The following is a 19,656-nucleotide window of genomic DNA, read 5'->3' on the forward strand; positions in this document are numbered from 1 at the left end:
AAATCCGAAATTAGTCATGGAGAATATTTTGAAAAACAATAAAACCAATTTCGATCCTACATATTTGTTTTTTCATTATTAGGTCAGAAATATAAATAGCAACCTAATAATTATTTAAAGCAGACGCAGACGAAATTTTAAGTTACGAAATCAGATGCAAAAACATACTTTCCCTGAATCAACTTACTCTTTCTTCGGCTGATTTAGATTTGTGATTCACAAAATATGGGTCAAACCGTAATCTGTTATATAGTGTTCTAATAGTTTAGACAGAAGAGCGTTTAAAAGTTTTGATTATCTAATTTCATCTTTTACGTATTTTGCCATATGAAAGAAGTCATGTTTTAAAAATTTTATTTCTAAAGAACTATTCAACCAAATCTTTTTAAATTTTGAATTATGTAATTAAAAAATACGATGATGAAATTAGTGTTAAAATTTGAGAATCTTATAATTCTAAATTTTTCTACAAATATTAAATTTAATAATAAAAAACATAATTTTTTACATAAAATTATCTTACTATAAAGAAATTTTATACTTGTGTGCGAAAATTATAATTCAGCTCCTTAATTTTGAGGTTATGAAGAAATATATATAAAAGAAATCAACATCAAGCGATCTAAAGGTTTCATATTTTTTTTTCTTTTTTAAACCAAACTATCTGGACCAAAATTTCCAGATTGCGGCTTCCGCCATAATCTGAAGATTAAGATCCAAATCTTTCGGAAACTTGACCCTCCTTCTAAAAATTTGAAGTTTTTGTACCATTAGAACGTGAAAATCTGATTATTAGATCAAAAGTTTTTCAGGATGTTCCCATTTTATTTTGGGTAAGGTAGTACACTTATGTTAAGTCTCATGGCATTATTCATGCGCAGGAAAGTACTTGAAGCTTTGCAATAATTGTTTTTATTGTATTGTAAAGAGGACAAATTTATTATTGGGAAAAAAAAGAAAAATTCAACTTAAACATTATTTTTTTACTCACCTCTTTTACAGGTATATGAAGAATAGAGTCTAAATAGGTTGGATGAATTGTTAATAAATAAAATATCATCCAGTATTGTCCAAACAATGATATAAAGAAAGCATAGGTGGGCAGAGAAGTCAGAATTCCTTTCCATGGAATAGGAGGATTCTAAAAAGGGCATTAAGTATATCAGTACTCTTGAAATAGGATTCATCATGGCAATGTTCATGTGAAATAAAAATGGATTGTAGAAAATTTAAATGAAAGTTAAACTAAAACGGTTTAAAGCAACTGTAGTGTATCTACCACTACAAAAATATAATTCCAATTCAGTAGTTGTTGTACCTTTTGTTGGGGTACCTTTTCATAGATGAAGGTTGACATTATCGATAACTACTATCCCCACATTGGTGACCTTTGGATGTTGTGTAAACACGCCTACCTTGACAGTAGTGCCCACTTCGATCTGAACACGCCTACTTCGATGGATGGTCTACATTGAACAGTTGACTTGCTACTTGTGTCTTCGACACTATCCACCTCCTCACGTTGTTGCTACGCACTCTCGACTCGACTGCTAATGGCAACACAGGAGTAACCGCGACCGTGATCTTAATACAGCTCTCCCGGTTTCTCACAAAACAGCAATGAATCAACTAGGGGTATACGTTCATTGAATTCTATCCCGGTTATAATTCTGGCGGGGGAGTACTGTAATGTATCTACCACTACAAAAGCTATAATTCCAATTCACTAGTATATAAGACACGTTAACTCGATTCTACGTTGGGGTACCTTTTTCTAGATCAAGGTTGACAGGTTCGAATTCTACTCTCCCCACAGCAACAATAAAATCATCGAATGTATTGATAAAAAATGTTCACTGAAGGCATTTTTTTTGATTTTTTGTATTTAGCAATATATTGTGTAAAAACTGTATTACTTAGTATTACATTTTATATCGTAATGATCACTCAGAGGCAACGAGATTTTATTTCTGCATCTATTAGCGCCACCAAACGGCCAGCGGATATTGCTACTGAATGATTCAAATGGTTTATTGCAAAGTATTTATAAGGGGATTCATAGTCCAAATTGATAAAAAAAAATGTTTTTTAAGAATCGATTTGTAAATGTACAAATAAAGGTTTGAGATTTTATCACTTATCAGGATAAACTAATAAATCAGTTTTTTTTTCTTCTTTCTTCTTCAACTTATGTAATCTTTTGGTAATTTCACTTATCTTAGAAATATATGTACGCGTATAATTGAAAAGTCAGTGTTCAATATAATCAAATAATTTAGTTAAATCAAATAAATTGCCATTAAGTTTCGATGATCAAGTCTATAATATGTTTTTATTATGTTAATTGTGAATATATGCTTAGTTTTTGGAGGGCTAATTGATCTGACATACAATCTGGGAAGTGCCAAATTGACCCCATCAATCTTTCAAGTTATACAGCAATATTCAGTTTTTCCAGTGTTAGGTACTGGCCTTAACACGTGAAATCAAAAATACCCTTAGTCATTTTATTTTCATTTATAATTTTTATTTTTCAAGTTTTATAGTCTCCGTCACATTTAGGAATGTAATTCATACCTGTTGAACTGTGTTTCCTTTTGTATGTTCGAGAATATATTGCAACTCTCTATCTGAAATTCTCGTATCATCTGTTGGTTTTTCAGCATACAAGGTAAACAGAAGCACGCTGACTAGTAATCCAAATAATCCTAGAAAATTAATATTTATCAATGTACAAGAATTGACAATTTTACTCTTAGGACACTTAAAATTCAAAATCGATGTCTATATTTTTAATAAAATGTTTCTTAATGTAATTCTTAGGTTGAAAACGAAAAATGATAATGTAGCGTAATTAATTTAGATGAACAAATTCACTTACCAAAAAAATAAAATATTAGTGACCAACCACCATCAAAGTTGATTTCACTAATAGGTCCAGATATTAAACTTCCGGCAAAGCCACCTATTGGATAGCCAAGGTATGAGAAAGTGGCAAGATAACCTCTTTCTTGCGCAGGAAACCAACACGCCGATAAGGGAGCAAAGGCGGCAGATGGTGGACCCTATAAAGAGTTAGAGTTGTTTTCAGCATATGGTATGGTCTCACAAAAATAGTCATTTTGATGTCCCAAGGGTACTTTATGCTTGTGCAATTTCTACTGTTAGTTCACAATCTCCATATATATTTATATTTCTTGTGCAAATTTTCAATCGATAATGGAATACTTATTATTCATCCACCCAAGTTCAAATACATTTTTTAAACTTGTAGAGAATGACACCTGATGTTAATACAGCTTTTTCATATTTTCAGTCATTAACACTAGATTGCCTAAGGAAGTCATTTTGACTGCTTTTAATTTCAATTAGAAAAACAATGATGCGCGTACAATGATAGAATTTTGAGACTTTTTGTTCAACATGTAATTTTTTTAGTGTTAATATTTACTAATAACTTGTTATATAACTGTAAATAATGTAAAAAATTTTAAAAATCAGTTTTAAACAAATTTATTTACACATTCACATTTCAGTCATTTTGACTGCTTTTGGGCAATATAGGTATATACTAATTTTTCGTCTTTCTACTGTTAAATAAATTTTGTCAATTAATTTTAGTTTTATATGGACTTAATATTGTGATTCTGTCATCTGTATGTACATATGCATATTAATTGTAATTTTTTAATAAAAAGTAAATAAAAAAAAATTTTCTTTGTTGATCTATTTAGGAATTAAAATAGGAAAGGCAGTAGGGGGAAGTTTAGAGCTAAGTTGGAATTTTTTTTTTTAATATTACTTGTTTTATTACCTATGCATAATCGTTGTGGGCTAAAAGTGTCTGATAGTGTGTATTTTACTAGAATAATTAAAATGAGATAATTATTTTTTGTAATTTTCACTCATTTTATGTCACTAAAATACGCCTATAAAGTGTCATCCCAGTTAGAAAAGCTGAAATACGAAAAGATAGTCACTTAAATTTTTTTTTTCAAATTTGCATCTTTCATTTTTAGAAATTTTCAAAATTTCCTTTCTCTCATTAGCTTCAAAATTTTAGAATGGTTCTTTTAAAATTATGTGAAACAATAAAATCATGTTTCAATCTGGAGTTAATAATTTGATACTGCATATTCTTCGGTTCTAAGAGTTTCTTAAAATTTATTTTTATTATTGTTAAAACTGATAACACACAATCTGAATTGTGCAGAAGTAATCCCTTAACTTAAATTATCAGAATTTATTCAACATACAAACGTTTGCTGAATGCAAAATTTCACTTTTTAAAAAAGAAATTTAAAAATTTTTAGCATAAAATATAAAAGTGATTATTTCTGTCTTGAAAATTCAGCTTAAATATCATGTGTTGCTTGAATATCTTCCTTGCTAATATAAAATAGCAAATATTTTCTATGTATTTTTTGAAATGTGAAATTTTGAGAAGTATGTAAAGCAAACATTGTTAACTATACTCTCTGGCCAAAAGAACTCTTGGTTACCCAATGATACGAATTCTGAGAGTTTGGAAGCACACACACTATATATATATATATATATATATATATATATATATATATATATATATATATATATATATATATATATATATATATATATATATATATATATATATATATATATATATATATATATATATATATATATATATATATATATATATATATATATATATATATATATATATATATATATATATATATATATATATATATATATATATATATATATATATATATATATATATATATATATATATATATATATATATATATATATATATATATATATATATATATATATATATATATATATATATATATATATATATATATATATATATATATATATATATATATATATATATATATATATATATATATATATATATATATATATATATATATATATATATATATATATATATATATATATATATATATATATATATATATATATATATATATATATATATATATATATATATATATATATATATATATATATATATATATATATATATATATATATATATATATATATATATATATATATATATATATATATATATATATATATATATATATATATATATATATATATATATATATATATATATATATATATATATATATATATATATATATATATATATATATATATATATATATATATATATATATATATATATATATATATATATATATATATATATATATATATATATATATATATATATATATATATATATATATATATATATATATATATATATATATATATATATATATATATATATATATATATATATATATATATATATATATATATATATATATATATATATATATATATATATATATATATATATATATATATATATATATATATATATATATATATATATATATATATATATATATATATATATATATATATATATATATATATATATATATATATATATATATATATATATATATATATATATATATATATATATATATATATATATATATATATATATATATATATATATATATATATATATATATATATATATATATATATATATATATATATATATATATATATATATATATATATATATATATATATATATATATATATATATATATATATATATATATATATATATATATATATATATATATATATATATATATATATATATATATATATATATATATATATATATATATATATATATATATATATATATATATATATATATATATATATATATATATATATATATATATATATATATATATATATATATATATATATATATATATATATATATATATATATATATATATATATATATATATATATATATATATATATATATATATATATATATATATATATATATATATATATATATATATATATATATATATATATATATATATATATATATATATATATATATATATATATATATATATATATATATATATATATATATATATATATATATATATATATATATATATATATATATATATATATATATATATATATATATATATATATATATATATATATATATATATATATATATATATATATATATATATATATATATATATATATATATATATATATATATATATATATATATATATATATATATATATATATATATATATATATATATATATATATATATATATATATATATATATATATATATATATATATATATATATATATATATATATATATATATATATATATATATATATATATATATATATATATATATATATATATATATATATATATATATATATATATATATATATATATATATATATATATATATATATATATATATATATATATATATATATATATATATATATATATATATATATATATATATATATATATATATATATATATATATATATATATATATATATATATATATATATATATATATATATATATATATATATATATATATATATATATATATATATATATATATATATATATATATATATATATATATATATATATATATATATATATATATATATATATATATATATATATATATATATATATATATATATATATATATATATATNAAAGGCCGCTGTTGAATTGATATTTTTCTACTGTGAGCTACCTAAACGTCTAAAAAACGTTTAAATGTTTGTATTGAATGCATCGAATTTTTTTATATTTCGCGTTTATTTATGCATTGAATTTTCACGCTTTAAAATGCAGAATATTAGTGAAGCACAATTTGATAATTTAATTTTGCTAATATGTTTCTTATTTAGCTAATGTTTTGATTTTGTCACCATGTACAATCTAAATAGCTAATATACTTTTTTAAAAGCCAATAAGAACATTGGTAGAATTCATCTACATAAGTACAATACTATGTCTTTGATGATAAAATACTATGTCTTTGATGATAATATATTATGTCTTTGTGCTAGAACATTGTGTTCATTGGCGAGCGAGCGCAGCGAGCCATGGTTCACGGCGTGAACCACATAGGATTGCGTAGCAATTCTCGGGGGTTGGCAAGCGTTAGCGAGCAGGGGGCGGAGCCTCCTAGTGTTATAAATTCGAGATTAGAACTTAAGCAATCTGTTGAAGTTATAGTTGTTAAAAGTATTAAATTTTATTTATTTGTTATTTGAGTATATGTAAGTTGTAAGCTAGATTTTATTTATTTGTTATTTTGATTTCATAAAAGCTGTAAGCTAGAATTTGTTTCATCGGTGGCTATGGTGATATTGTCTAACAAATTTTTGTGTAAATAAAAAGTGTTAGGTTTCTTGTTTTTTTATAAAATGGAGTTAAAATTATTTTATTTTAGTTGAGTAAGGTAGATAACGACAGAGCAGTGCCATTTCTGGTAGAGTCTCGTAACAATGGTTCAGTAATGTAATTTTTATTTTATTTTAAAGCTCCATATTTTACATTTACGTTTTCGAGCAATATTTTTTATTTATTTAAACTCTCTTCATACCAACTTTCAGCTGCTATCTGCCATTCGAAAAATAAATGTTTTTCTCAGATTATTTAAATCGAAAATCATGCAGAGCGAGATAGTTTCAATACCAATTTTTTCAGAGACTCAATGCTGCTTCGATTTTATTTGTGCATTGGCTTTGAAGGATTTGGCTGCAGTTCTACGTAATTAAAAAAATGTATCAGAAAAAATATTTTAAGTAAAATCCTAGAGCAGTCCACCATTGGCGACTCGAATCTTGCCTTTGAAATCGTGCCAAACTGGCGATTATTACTCAGATCATTGTTTTCTTTTATTAAAAAAAGTAGTTTGAAGTATTAAAAATTTATAAAACAAAATAAAAAATAATCAAAATAGACGCTTTGTAAGGTTGCAACATATCTCCCTGAAATATCTTTCAGATCCTAGTTTGGCGAGATTTCAAAAGGTCGCTTGGCCAAATTTCAAAATTTCGCCAGGGGGAGGGATTTCTAGGATCCACCCATATTTAATCAACTTACTAAACTTGTAGTTTCACTTTCTAAATATGAAGTTTCGCAATCTGTTATTGTCCTATTTTTCAAATTCGGCAGAATATTGGTGGTATTAACCATTGCTACTATAGCGAAGCTGATGTTTATACGCTGAGTCTGCTGAACCATACCACACAAAAAAGCTAGCAATGTAACCACATACCGCCTTTGAAAAATTCCATGGCCTGAAAATAGAGAAATAAATAGAAAAAAATTTAAAAAAACAAAGTAATTGGTGCTATATTATCTGCATAAATCAGTTAATGCATCAGAATTTGAAGTAAAATATTTGTTTGTAAAGCTGTTGCTGTTAACATCACTCCAAGTTTAAAGTATTTTGCAGAGTCAACTTTTCAAAATATGCATCAATAAATCTGCATATAAGTCTGAAAACATGACGTCTTAGAGGATAATTTTATAAGTCCATGTTTTTTAAGTCTGTAAGTCCATGTTTTAATTCGGTATAACTCACGTCTTTGCTTATTTCTGTACGATTATATTCAAAGAATAGATAAGCGAATCTTCAGTAATCTGTAATTTGAGCTTTTTTTGAAAATTTCTTTTTATCTATATATATATTTCTCTTACAAGGCGACAAAAAAAGCCTCATTACAACTCCCCGAATGGCAACGCTAGAAAATCGACCAATGATTGCCGCTAAAAATGTCACATGCCAAATCAAGCTGAGGTGGCTCAACATATAGCGCTTTTAAAAACGGAAACTGAAATAACAATTCAAGTGCGGCAATCTTATACTATTAAGCTAGTCAGAGGTGAGTAGTCTTTGTCGATAGATCTCTATTTTAGTATTTTGTCGAAAGCGCTTTTTTTCACGAATTTATATATTACGAATTTATTTGACGATTTTTGATTTATATCACGAATTTATTTGTTTTATTATTGTTATTAGTTATTCATTGAAAAATGAGTCTCAGTCAATGAGTCTTTATTTGAATTCAAATTTATTTTAATGATTTAGTATTTACTAAAAATATGTAATTTTTTTTAAAAAAAAAGTTGTTATATGGATTTGAATTATTGCTTTGAAACCTTAGAACTTTATGCATTCGTAATGTACCTAAGTTAGTAGTGAACGAAGCAAACCATATAAGATTGCGTAGCAATTTTAAGGAGTTGGCGAGCGTTAGCGAGCAGGGGCGCAACCCACTAGTTTGAATTATTCTGCTTTATTTCAATAATATTTATTCATTTAGTTTTGGATTGCGTGAATTTATCTAAGTTTTATAAACTTTAATTAATTCTTTAATGGGCCCTTTATTTCTAATAAAGGTAAATTAAAGTATTTTTGGAATTAAAATTGTTTTAAGAACAGTAATTGATAAAAAAAAAAAAAAAAAAAAAACTCATTTAGTTTATAAAAATGCCATTTTTTTGGTGGTAAATATATTTAATATGACCTATTAGGAACTTACTGACTTTTATTTTTCTTTATTTATAAAACAAAATCCTTAAATGCTACAAACTTCAAAAGGAATTATGTATTTAAAAGTTTTCCACGTTTTTTAAAAGTGACAAATGGTTACCAATTTTATTTAAACTCACTTCAAGAAAGCTGAAGTTATTGAAAAATGGAAATCTAAATTAAAAGGATATTTTATTTATATAGGCGCAGGATATTTTATTTTAATAAAAAATCACTTTGCCGAAATATTGTTTACATACATTTATGACGATATTAACAGATTATTAATGATAAAAAAGAAAAAAATATGTTCATTTTAATTGAAGATTTCTATTTTAATTTAGAGAATTCTTTAAGAGTACATTTGATTTTATTATCATACATTTGTTTTCTAATATTATTACGTAATTAAAAGCTATTTAGAGGTACACATTTTACATATACTATCGATTACAGATATACTAACGATATCACATATTTATGGGGAAAAAATGCCGACGCTATACTGGGAAAGAAATCTTTATGAATTAAATGCGATTTTGCAAAATTCGTTTCTGTCATTTGTTCGAAAGCTTGGTAATTAAAATATCAAAACAAAAATTATTCTTATTAACTTTCTTTTCAACACTTTCTTACAGAAATTGTGAAAAAAAAACTTTCGTGTGCTCTCTGAGTTAATTTTCTATAAGTTACAAATTAAAAAAAATTCATTTTCACGAAATATTGAATTTGGTAAAACATTTATCTTAAAATGATAGATTATGAAAACATAAGATAACTTACTTTGAAAGTTATGAAAAAGAAATAACTCCTGATATTTTTTCCTAAATATAGCTTTAAAAGATAAACTTATAAATTTTATTTCTGCTTGCTATTTGCGAAACATTAAGTTTTTATTTACCATTTTGCAAAGTAATCTCATAATAAAAGCAATATTATTAATATGTACAAGAAAGATATAAATATTTCTATAATAAATTATAATTTTGCATTTAATTATAAATTTAATCATAATTATCTATTTCGAACTACATACTACATTAGGGGCTGGAGTGTGTTCTCATAAAGGTAAATTGTCCCAACTGTCACAATTCCCCTCTATATCAATTCAAGGATTTTATAGTGAATGCGTATTGGTGTCAAAATTTAATAGTTATAATTCGCATTTAGTTTCTCTTAATGTATTTTCTATTTTCTAGAGTTTTATTAAACTCTATTCCTTAATTGCTTACATTTTCATATCTATCATAGCCTGAAACATCTTAATATTAAGCGTGAATAAATATAAATAATAGTATTATTAAGATTCATAAAAAAACCTGTGAACAATTTAAATTTTCAATGAATTGCCTTTGGGTAGATAAAAATTTATATCGATATAAAATTTTTAACTGTCCTTATCAAAATTAAAAAAAAATATTGAAATTGGCAGCCTCTATTTAAAAATTAAAAAAAAATGAATAAATAAAAATAATGCAGTTTTTATTGACTGATCCTGAAATTTCTGAAATTAAAAACTAAATAAATGTTCACTTACCTCCTCTTTCTAAATTAAATTTTCCAGTTTTTGACATTTTAATAATCTTTTATTGGAAAAACGTAGATATTGCAGATAATATTTTTGACATACGTCGCACATCGATGAATAACGTAAATGAAAGGAATAAGAAAATTTCTTTGACACTAAAATGCACAAAACTATTCGCAAACTTTTTCAATTATCAACTTTAATTTTTTTACCAATTCAATAAAGCTATAATTTCTTGCCACAGGTTTATAATTGGACAAGAAGAGGGCTGACGATAATTTAAACACTATTTAAAGTTTTAACCTGAGAAGCTTATCATAATAATTGTGCCAACTAAACGACCCTCTGAACTGTCCCTATTATTAACTAAAATTATTCTCGCTTCCATTTAACGCAATGCGATCAAGGAGATAATATTTTCCCGTAAGTAGCTGGTCAACTTTTAAACTAAGTCCACTTTTCACAAAAACGATGTGGCATATTTAATTCAAATCGGAGTAAAAAGTAAACATGTTTACCCTTCAAGCAAAATGTTTTCTCTGGACAAATGTCATTTAGCGTTTCAAAGTGCTGCCAAGAGATGATATTGTGATACGAGTAATCAAAATTTATTTCTTAAATGTATTCCTGCCTTTCCGTTAACAAAACAAGCTTTATTTTTTGGCATTTGATAAGTAAGTGTAGAATAAATAATCTACAATTTATTCTTTTTCACTTCTTTATACAATGAAACATATACCTTGACAATCAACATGTGTTTCATTATGCATGAAAGTGAAATAAATATGATTTATTATTTTATATATTGCTCTTTACAATACTTTTATTTTAATACAACGTGAAAGACGTTTCATTATAAAGACGATCATGCTGATACTTAGTTTCACAGTTTTAAACAGAATAGCAAAATACTGTTTAAATTTTTAATTGGAATCACAGAGAAGAATTTTTTTCAAGTGAAATTTAAATATATTTCTTAAACCATTAAAGATTTAAGTTAAATTTAAATAAATGTAGAAATTAGAAAAAGAGAACACATTAATAACTTTTAATTTAATGATCTGAATTTTAAGTTTTTAAAAGTTGTATAGCTTGTTTAAAAATATAAAGTACAGCTTGCTTTAAAATATAAAATATAGTTTATTTTAAAATATAAAGTATAGTCTGTTTTAAAATTCAAATTTAGAATTTTTCTAAACTTGAGTAAATGTTATCGAATAATAATAGTGACGTAGCATTTAATCATAAAGATTAAAAGAAAGATAACAATTTTTCGTAATTCTAAATTGAAAACTTTAATAAACTCATGTTTGTGAAAATTGCAACACCATGAAGGACTTATGCGAGATAGCTGAAATTTTCAGGAAATGCAAAGTAGAGCATGTTATGCAAATGATTAGAATTTCAGACCTGTAGCGCATGCGCATGCTGAGCAGCGCCCTCTGAACGGCTGATAGATCCGAATAAATAGACGGCTGTAGCGACGCGTGTATGGTAATCGGTGGTAATCTGCTTGTGGTAAACGTTAGTTCAGTCGTTACTTATGCCTCTTCGACGAAAGAGAGCGAGTTTTCAGCAACTTACGGACTTTGAACGGGGGAGAACCATCGGCCTTCGGGAAGCTGGATTATCTTATGGTGCAGATGCCGCTCGTGTGCAGCGTAACAGCAGCACAGTGGTGTGTGTTTGGAAGCAGTGGACGAACGAGTGTCAGACAACTTGGAAATCCGGGAGTGGACCCCGAAATGTCACGTCAGCTCGAGACTATAGACACCTGGTCCGAATGGCGCTGACTGACAGTACGGTCCCCACTAGACAACTGGCAGCACAGTGGTCAATAGCGACAGGTGTTTCATTGTGTGCTTCATCAATTCATAGACGTCTGCTGCAGCATGGACTGCGCTCAAGGGACTCCTTTATACAGGATCCCCCTCACGCTAAACCATCGCCGCCTGCGGCTGCAATGGGTCAAACAGCATAGGGACTGGCGTGCTGAATGTTAGCGTGTCGTGATTTCTCACGAATCCCGCTTTAATTTTTAGAACCATGATGGTCGAATTCATGTCAGACGCTATGCCGGTGAACTCCACCTTCCGGAGTGCGTTATCGAACGCCACAGTGGACGAACACCTGGAGTTATGGTCTGGGGTGCCATAGCATATCATGGACGATCTCAATTGCTACGAATTATGGGTAATCTGAACAGCAACCGGCACATCAGTGAAGTTCTACAGCCCCAAGCTGTTCCCTTCCTTCAAGCCTCGACAGGCGCTGTATTTCAACAGGACAATGCCCGCCCTCATATTGCTAGAACTGTTCAATCCTTCCTTGCATCGCGGCAGGTACAGCTTCTTCCTTGGCCTGCGTATTCCCCGGATATATCGCCGATTGAACATGTGTGGGATTTCGATGGTTGGCGTCTCACTCGTGATCATCGTCCTGTTGCTTCTACAGACGAACTTTGGGTACGCATACAAACAATATGAAGCGCTCTTCCTCAGGCAGACATTCAAAATTTGTTTGACTCCATGCCACGTCGTGTAACAGCACTTAATGCGGCGCGTGGTGGTTACACAAAATACTGATTTTGATCTCTTGTTATTGTTTGTTTGCTTTGAAAATTTTATAATTTATTTGTACTACTACTAGTCAGCTGTGTATTAAATTTCATTTAATTATGACGATTCCCTCATGGTGTTGCAATTTTCACAAACATGAGTTTACTTAATTAAAATCGTCTTGTAAGCATGTCTGTCTCTAAAATGCAACTAAATCAATGAGCTTTGCTGAAAAAAAGTTATATTACTTATGATATTTGTATGAAAATTAAATATTGAGTTGGGAAAGATTGTGTTTAGTTGAATCCAAATTCAGGTTTCGATAGAGAACGAAGCATTACTAATCAGATGAATTTATGAAATATATTTGCATAGTACACATATTGGATACCTGCAAGCGACGTCGCACTTGTGTCAACCACTTATATTTGAGACGAACGCATCGTATCGCTTTTAGGTATATAATTAAATCTGATCCGAAAACGGATACAGCGTGATAATAAACCGAAGTATTAAGTTTGTAAAGTTAACACGCCATGCACAGCCACGTGATTAGACACAGCCATATGATGAATTTCAAGTACCCGATTAAAAGCCGTCGTGGCTCAGGGGATAGAGCATTCGCGTTCATATAAGGTAAATTCGGTTCGAATCCCAGCTATGGCTGGTCGATACGAATTCCACACCCGGCCCCCAAACACAGTGTTGACGTAAAATATCCTCAGTGGTAAACGGATCATGGGTTAGAGTCTCCTTGCTGCTAGGTAAATCGCAGGAGGTTTCGTGGTTTTCCTCTCTATGTAACGCAAATGCGGGTTAGTTCTATCAAAAAGCCGTCCACGAAAGCAAATTTCTTCCCATACTTGATCCAGATAAGTTCCCTTGTCTTTTATTTTGGGTTCAAAATTACAAGGCCACGGAGTTATATATTAGCAATCGTAAACCCAAAATTGGTCTGGCAGTTCAACGAATCATAAAATGCTCAGCGAATCATGTTCATAAAATAAAATTGAAAGTACCAAATTAAAAAATATCCGCTGAATAACTTTTCATCTTATAATCAAATTTTCAGTACTCGGACGCAATTTTAATGGCTCGAAGGCTTAACCTATGCTTATTGTGCTGACTTATTTAAAACTTTTGCATAAATTTATTTATTTATGTGAGAATAATTTACATCAAGAATATGCAGGGTGTTCCATTAAGATCCCCCTTAAATGTTAACTTCCTTTTTCTTATGTAAGGTTGAACCATACTCGAACAGTTGACATGTTTCTGATCGACGAATCAAGAGGCGTCAAATTAAGTTATAATGACAAAATTCCTACTGTTAGGATACATGTTGAACAAAATTATTTTATCAATATAATTTGAGGTACGGCTACGTTTTATATCGAATCTTCGCCTGTTTGTTCGACAATCACTTTAGCCAAAAAAATCCAAGCGCACCCTTTTCGGGGTTCTGTCGCGACTGACTCTGTATGCGTATCATAAATCATGAAGTAAACACTGAAGTAAAATGTTACGTAAGAATGCAAAAAGGGTGAGAAGAAAATTGCAAAATAATTTTAAAATATGTTCTCATGTAAAATTTAATAAGTAGCTTTTCAAATTTTAAAAGGAGAAAAATACGACTACCCTTTAATAGTTAAAAAATCTTTCAAACTCTTATTCCCTAAAAACCTTTGACCTTATCATATTTTGAATTATTTATACTACCAATAAAATTCTGAGCAGAGTTTTCTCCCTTGTATCATTGATTAATTAATAATGAGCAAGAGACCGAGTCATATAATAGAAAAAAGAAAGATGTACAAAAAAGTAGTTTATTACAATAAAATATAAAATAAATTAACTAAAATATAAAATTACTTTACAAAATAAAGAAAAACAGTAAGAATTGTCGTATTTTTGATGTTTCTTTCTAAACCAAATGCCTTTTAAAATTATAAACTTTCATTGTGACTTCAATAAGAAATTTTCAATTCTGTTGTTTGTGCAGTCAAAAATATGTAGAAGAATGTTCTAGAACGATAACATCAGGTTTAGACTCTGGACGTTTTTCTGTCCTGTAGGCTGGATCATAGGGCTGAATTTCAGTAGATCCCCATATGAGAAATACCACACCATTCAACGATACAACAATGGAAGTGATCAAGAACAACTTATGCCATTGCGACATTGTTTGCTGAAATTATATTGATATTGAAATCAAGCATTTGTTAACAAATTTAGACCATAAGAAACGTAAAAGAATGTTCCAACTCCTATAGTCATTTATAACAGTTGAATTAAAGTGATTTACAACAAATCACAGATATTATAGGTAAACTAACCTAATTTTTCTTTCAAATGCTGAATATGTGCACTACTTCTTATAAGGCCCAACTTGAGTTCTTTTCTCTCCTTATTTTGGTTAACAAATTAACATTAAAGGACATCAAAGGATCTTCAGTCCTGAGTCTCAATTCTAGTGGCCAATTTCTTAGGTATTGCTTGAATGTGAATGAATAACATTCGATAGTTTCGAATTTCTGCCCGAGCTGTGGATGTTTTTGGCTTGTGAGTGATCATAATTAAACTTTAAACGAAATTTGACCCGATTCACTATTAACAAATTCAAGAGCAAGAATCACCCTATGATCAGAAGTCGTTATTTTGCATATTTTCATACTACATTTGTTTAATGCCTTTTGTAGTACTCGCGTATTTGCTTATATGAAACAGTTCAAGCTACTTTTTAATTGCAACCTTGAACTGAATTTTCAGAATAATTGCAGTTAAAACTAAAAGAACTTATAACTGGAGCATTCTTTTATGAACACGGTGATTATTGGTCAACTAATTTGAAATCGTAGCTAAATTCTTCAAAATTGAAATTGTGCAGTTGCAAGAAAATGTTCTGAGTTTTTACATCGAAATTCACAGGTCTGAATTTAAAAAAAAAATTAAATAATGTAAGGGACCTTCCTTTCGCAACAACTCAACAATACATATATATATATGTAAATTTTCTTTGAAACATATCTCTGTCATATTCTGTAAAAATAAAACTGAAGCAATATCTTGTTTAGATGCAGAGAAAAGATTCAAGCAAAAAGGTCAGTTTGACACTCTCAGAAATAAAACTCTCACTTTTGACGATTCAGTAAAAATTGAGCTATATTTCGTTAATTTTGAGAATTATTTTGTCCCGCAATCACGGGACTTGTGACGAAGCGGGAACTCCCAAATATATGACGAAGATGCGCCCTCAACTCGAAACCTCAACGCAGTGCATTGTGCAAGATTGTTAACACGAATGACGAAACTAGGATAAAGACTAGGTGATCTAAAATAAGAAAATGAAATAAGCCGACAGGTTTGTATGGAGGTCAAGGAGGTGGCATCTTACTAGGAAGATCGCATTCTGTCTCAGACATGGGTGTTTTATATCTCTGTTCTATTTGCCTTTCTTGTGCTATTAATGTTGACTTAGCTGTATGATTCTCAGAATGAAGTGATTATTAAGAAAGTTGGATAAATTTGTCAATACGATATCTTTGGAAAAAAATAGAATGACGAAATATTTATTTATTTACGAAATTCATTTTTTCGAAGAAGTGACGATAGTTATTTCGTCACTTTTACGAAATATTTGCTTGGAGCATATACCAGAAAACGGTTTCGACAAAAACGAAGAAATTTTTGTGAAATTTGAGTATCCATTTTTTACAGTGTAGCATAATTGAAATATATGCCCTTCTGACTTCCCATAAGATCTAATAGCTAATTAATACACTACACTCGACTTAGTTTTAAGTAAATCATTCCAGAAACTTAGTAAATATATATTCTCCAAAATAACATTACCCAAGAATATGTCTAATTCCCTATTCCAGTTTTTCAACTTACGAGTATACACCGAAGAGCCATTACATTGTGACCACCCTCCATCTATAACAATGGACTCGCAGAGGTTTTCATGGTTTCTCGCTTAGGAACAATGTTTTCATGGGGCACATTAGGACCCATAATCCTCATAGAACAATCCCTGACGTCTGTAAGCTACTTGAACATAGTTGCAGACCAGGTTCACCCATTCATAGCAACAGTTTTTCCTGCGGGTGATACTGTTTACCAACAGGATAATGCACCATGCCATAAGGGTCGAATCGTCATGGATTGGTTCGAAGAACATTCCGATGACTTTCAAGTCATGTCTTGACCCCCAAATTCACCTGACCTTAATCCAATAGAGCATTTGTGGTCCTACTTGAAAAACCAAATTCGTGCTGCCACGCTACCCCCTCGCAATGTGAGGGAATTGCAGGACCAGTAGGTGAGCTCTTGGTACCAGATACCTCAGACTACCTATCAGCACCTTGTGGAATCAATGCCACGGCGGGTGCTAGCAGTTTTGAAGGCTAAAAGTGGTCCTACATGTTATTAGCCGGGTGGTCATAATGTAATGGCTCTTCGGTGTATAATGTAATATTAGCAACTCGGGGCACTTTCATACATTCTCCAATCAAGTACAAGGAGTAATAAATTTATAAAACTTACCTCATATTTAGTTAATTTCCCAGTTAGAATAGGTATCATAAATCCAGGCAAACTGGCTACAGTAGTTGATAGTCCCATAAGAGGACCTAGATAAAAGTCAAAGATATTAATTAACAGAAAAGAAATAAACATCTTCGCTTAAACAAATAAATATTATTCATAGTATCGTGTGAGAAAACATTATAACTAGAAGGGTCAATATACCAAGAGACTCCAAAAATTCCAGTAACAGTTTTACGAACGGTTTTATGCTCAATAGGACATGTTCGTTCACTGAAAAAGTTCTTATTTTTTACACTTTTTTGTTGTTGAAAGAAATGGGGTGATTTGAGGGGAAAAATAGAATTTCTTCTAAACAGGCAAATGAGGTGTTGTTTCTGATTACTTTTTGACGCTTAAAAGTAATTCCGAGACAATTCAACGAATAATTTAGAAGTTATAAGGATTTATGTGCGGAAAGTCCAATTTTGTAGGTATATATATATTTTAACTGAGCTAACATTTCTATCTAAATAAATGAGGCATTGTTTCTTACGTATTTTTTTCACGCTAAATTGAATGAAACTCGAGTAATCAAAATTAATAGTTAAAGTTGTAAGTGTTTTTACGCATAAAATCTTTTGCCGTGACACGTATTTTCACGAGCACCTTTTACGGATCGAGGGGACGAATTTCAGATAGGAAAGGTGATATTTTTGAGTATCGTATCTTGATTTAATGGAAATTCCAGAAACTCACTCGGTATATATTTGGAAATAATGCTAAGAAAGAAATTGTAGCAAAAATCTCACTTTTGGAGAGAAAATGTTGAATATTGCTCGATTAATTATGACAATAGAAAAATTTCTAAAATATTGTGAAACTTACCGCAGTATGTAGGAGTCATATCAACAGCAGCAATCACACTTCCTCCAAAAGTAAAAGCTGGAGCAGCAGAAATAAAATAAAGAAAAACAATATTCCATAGCAAGTCGCAATTCGAAAAGTATATACCAACAAGTCCAACCAGAAACATTGCTACAGCTAAAAAAAAAAAGGATGCATTTGCTTGGAAATTATTAAAGAAATTGTTCAAATAATTTTAAAATTGCTTAAGAATACACACAGAATAGTACATAATTCACAAATTCAGTACGTGTTAAACTATAAAGTAATAGTTTTTTAAACCAAATTAAGCAATACTATGACTCAACTTGAATTGAAATATAGCCTAATTTCTCCTCTATGAAAGCTGCGCTGCATTTTTTTCGTATTAAGGTATAAATGGTAACGATATTAAGGTTCAACAATCACCCAATTTTTTCGAGTCTTTTAAGGAATTCTTGTATTTTCCCCCGAATTATGGCTATAGGTAATGATATTATGGTGCACAGTTAATCTGGTTTTTTTGAATGGGTATTGTTTACAGTTCTTGCCTTTAATTTCTTTGTTTTGAATTTTATTTAACAAGTTCAAAATACGATGTATAAAATAGTATATTAGTTGAAAAAAAAGTTTCCGGAATTCAATCTTCTAAACGTATATATATATATATTACACCG

The 19,656-nt window shown here is 28.0% G+C and overlaps 3 protein-coding genes across 4 annotated transcripts in view; all 3 read right to left on the reverse strand.

The window, feature by feature from the left end:
• LOC107443307 (putative inorganic phosphate cotransporter) overlaps positions 1-3,227 on the reverse strand; it is an 11,075-nt gene extending 7,848 nt beyond the window's left edge. The window contains exons 1-3 of the mRNA XM_043052358.2: positions 2,882-3,227; positions 2,578-2,708; positions 992-1,141 (exon numbers count right to left, since the gene is read on the reverse strand). Of these exons, the coding sequence (XP_042908292.1) occupies positions 992-1,060 (69 nt within the window). The 5' untranslated portion in view covers positions 1,061-1,141; positions 2,578-2,708; positions 2,882-3,227. The remainder of the gene's footprint in view (positions 1-991; positions 1,142-2,577; positions 2,709-2,881) is intronic.
• The window catches only part of LOC107443294 (sodium-dependent phosphate transport protein 1-like), a 57,024-nt gene extending 45,378 nt beyond the window's left edge, over positions 1-11,646 (reverse strand). Inside the window, exons 1-2 of one of the 2 annotated variants that reach the window (XM_043052357.2) lie at positions 11,531-11,646; positions 8,050-8,246 (exon numbers count right to left, since the gene is read on the reverse strand). In XM_043052357.2, the coding sequence (XP_042908291.1) occupies positions 8,050-8,190 (141 nt within the window). In that variant the 5' untranslated portion in view covers positions 8,191-8,246; positions 11,531-11,646. Of the gene's footprint in view, positions 1-8,049; positions 8,247-11,021 lie in introns of both variants that reach the window. The other variant, XM_043052353.2, reaches the window with a different exon arrangement.
• Positions 11,647-15,382: 3,736 nt separating this feature from the next.
• Positions 15,383-19,656, reverse strand: part of LOC107443308 (putative inorganic phosphate cotransporter) — a gene marked incomplete at its 5' end in the record, with an annotated part of 4,977 nt that continues 703 nt past the window's right edge. Inside the window, 3 exon segments of the mRNA XM_043052351.2 lie at positions 15,383-15,758; positions 18,116-18,201; positions 18,983-19,138. Of these exon segments, the coding sequence (XP_042908285.2) occupies positions 15,573-15,758; positions 18,116-18,201; positions 18,983-19,138 (428 nt within the window).

The sequence above is a fragment of the Parasteatoda tepidariorum genome, chromosome 6 (genome assembly GCF_043381705.1).
Source record: "Parasteatoda tepidariorum isolate YZ-2023 chromosome 6, CAS_Ptep_4.0, whole genome shotgun sequence".
Taxonomy (NCBI): Eukaryota; Metazoa; Arthropoda; class Arachnida; order Araneae; family Theridiidae; genus Parasteatoda; species Parasteatoda tepidariorum.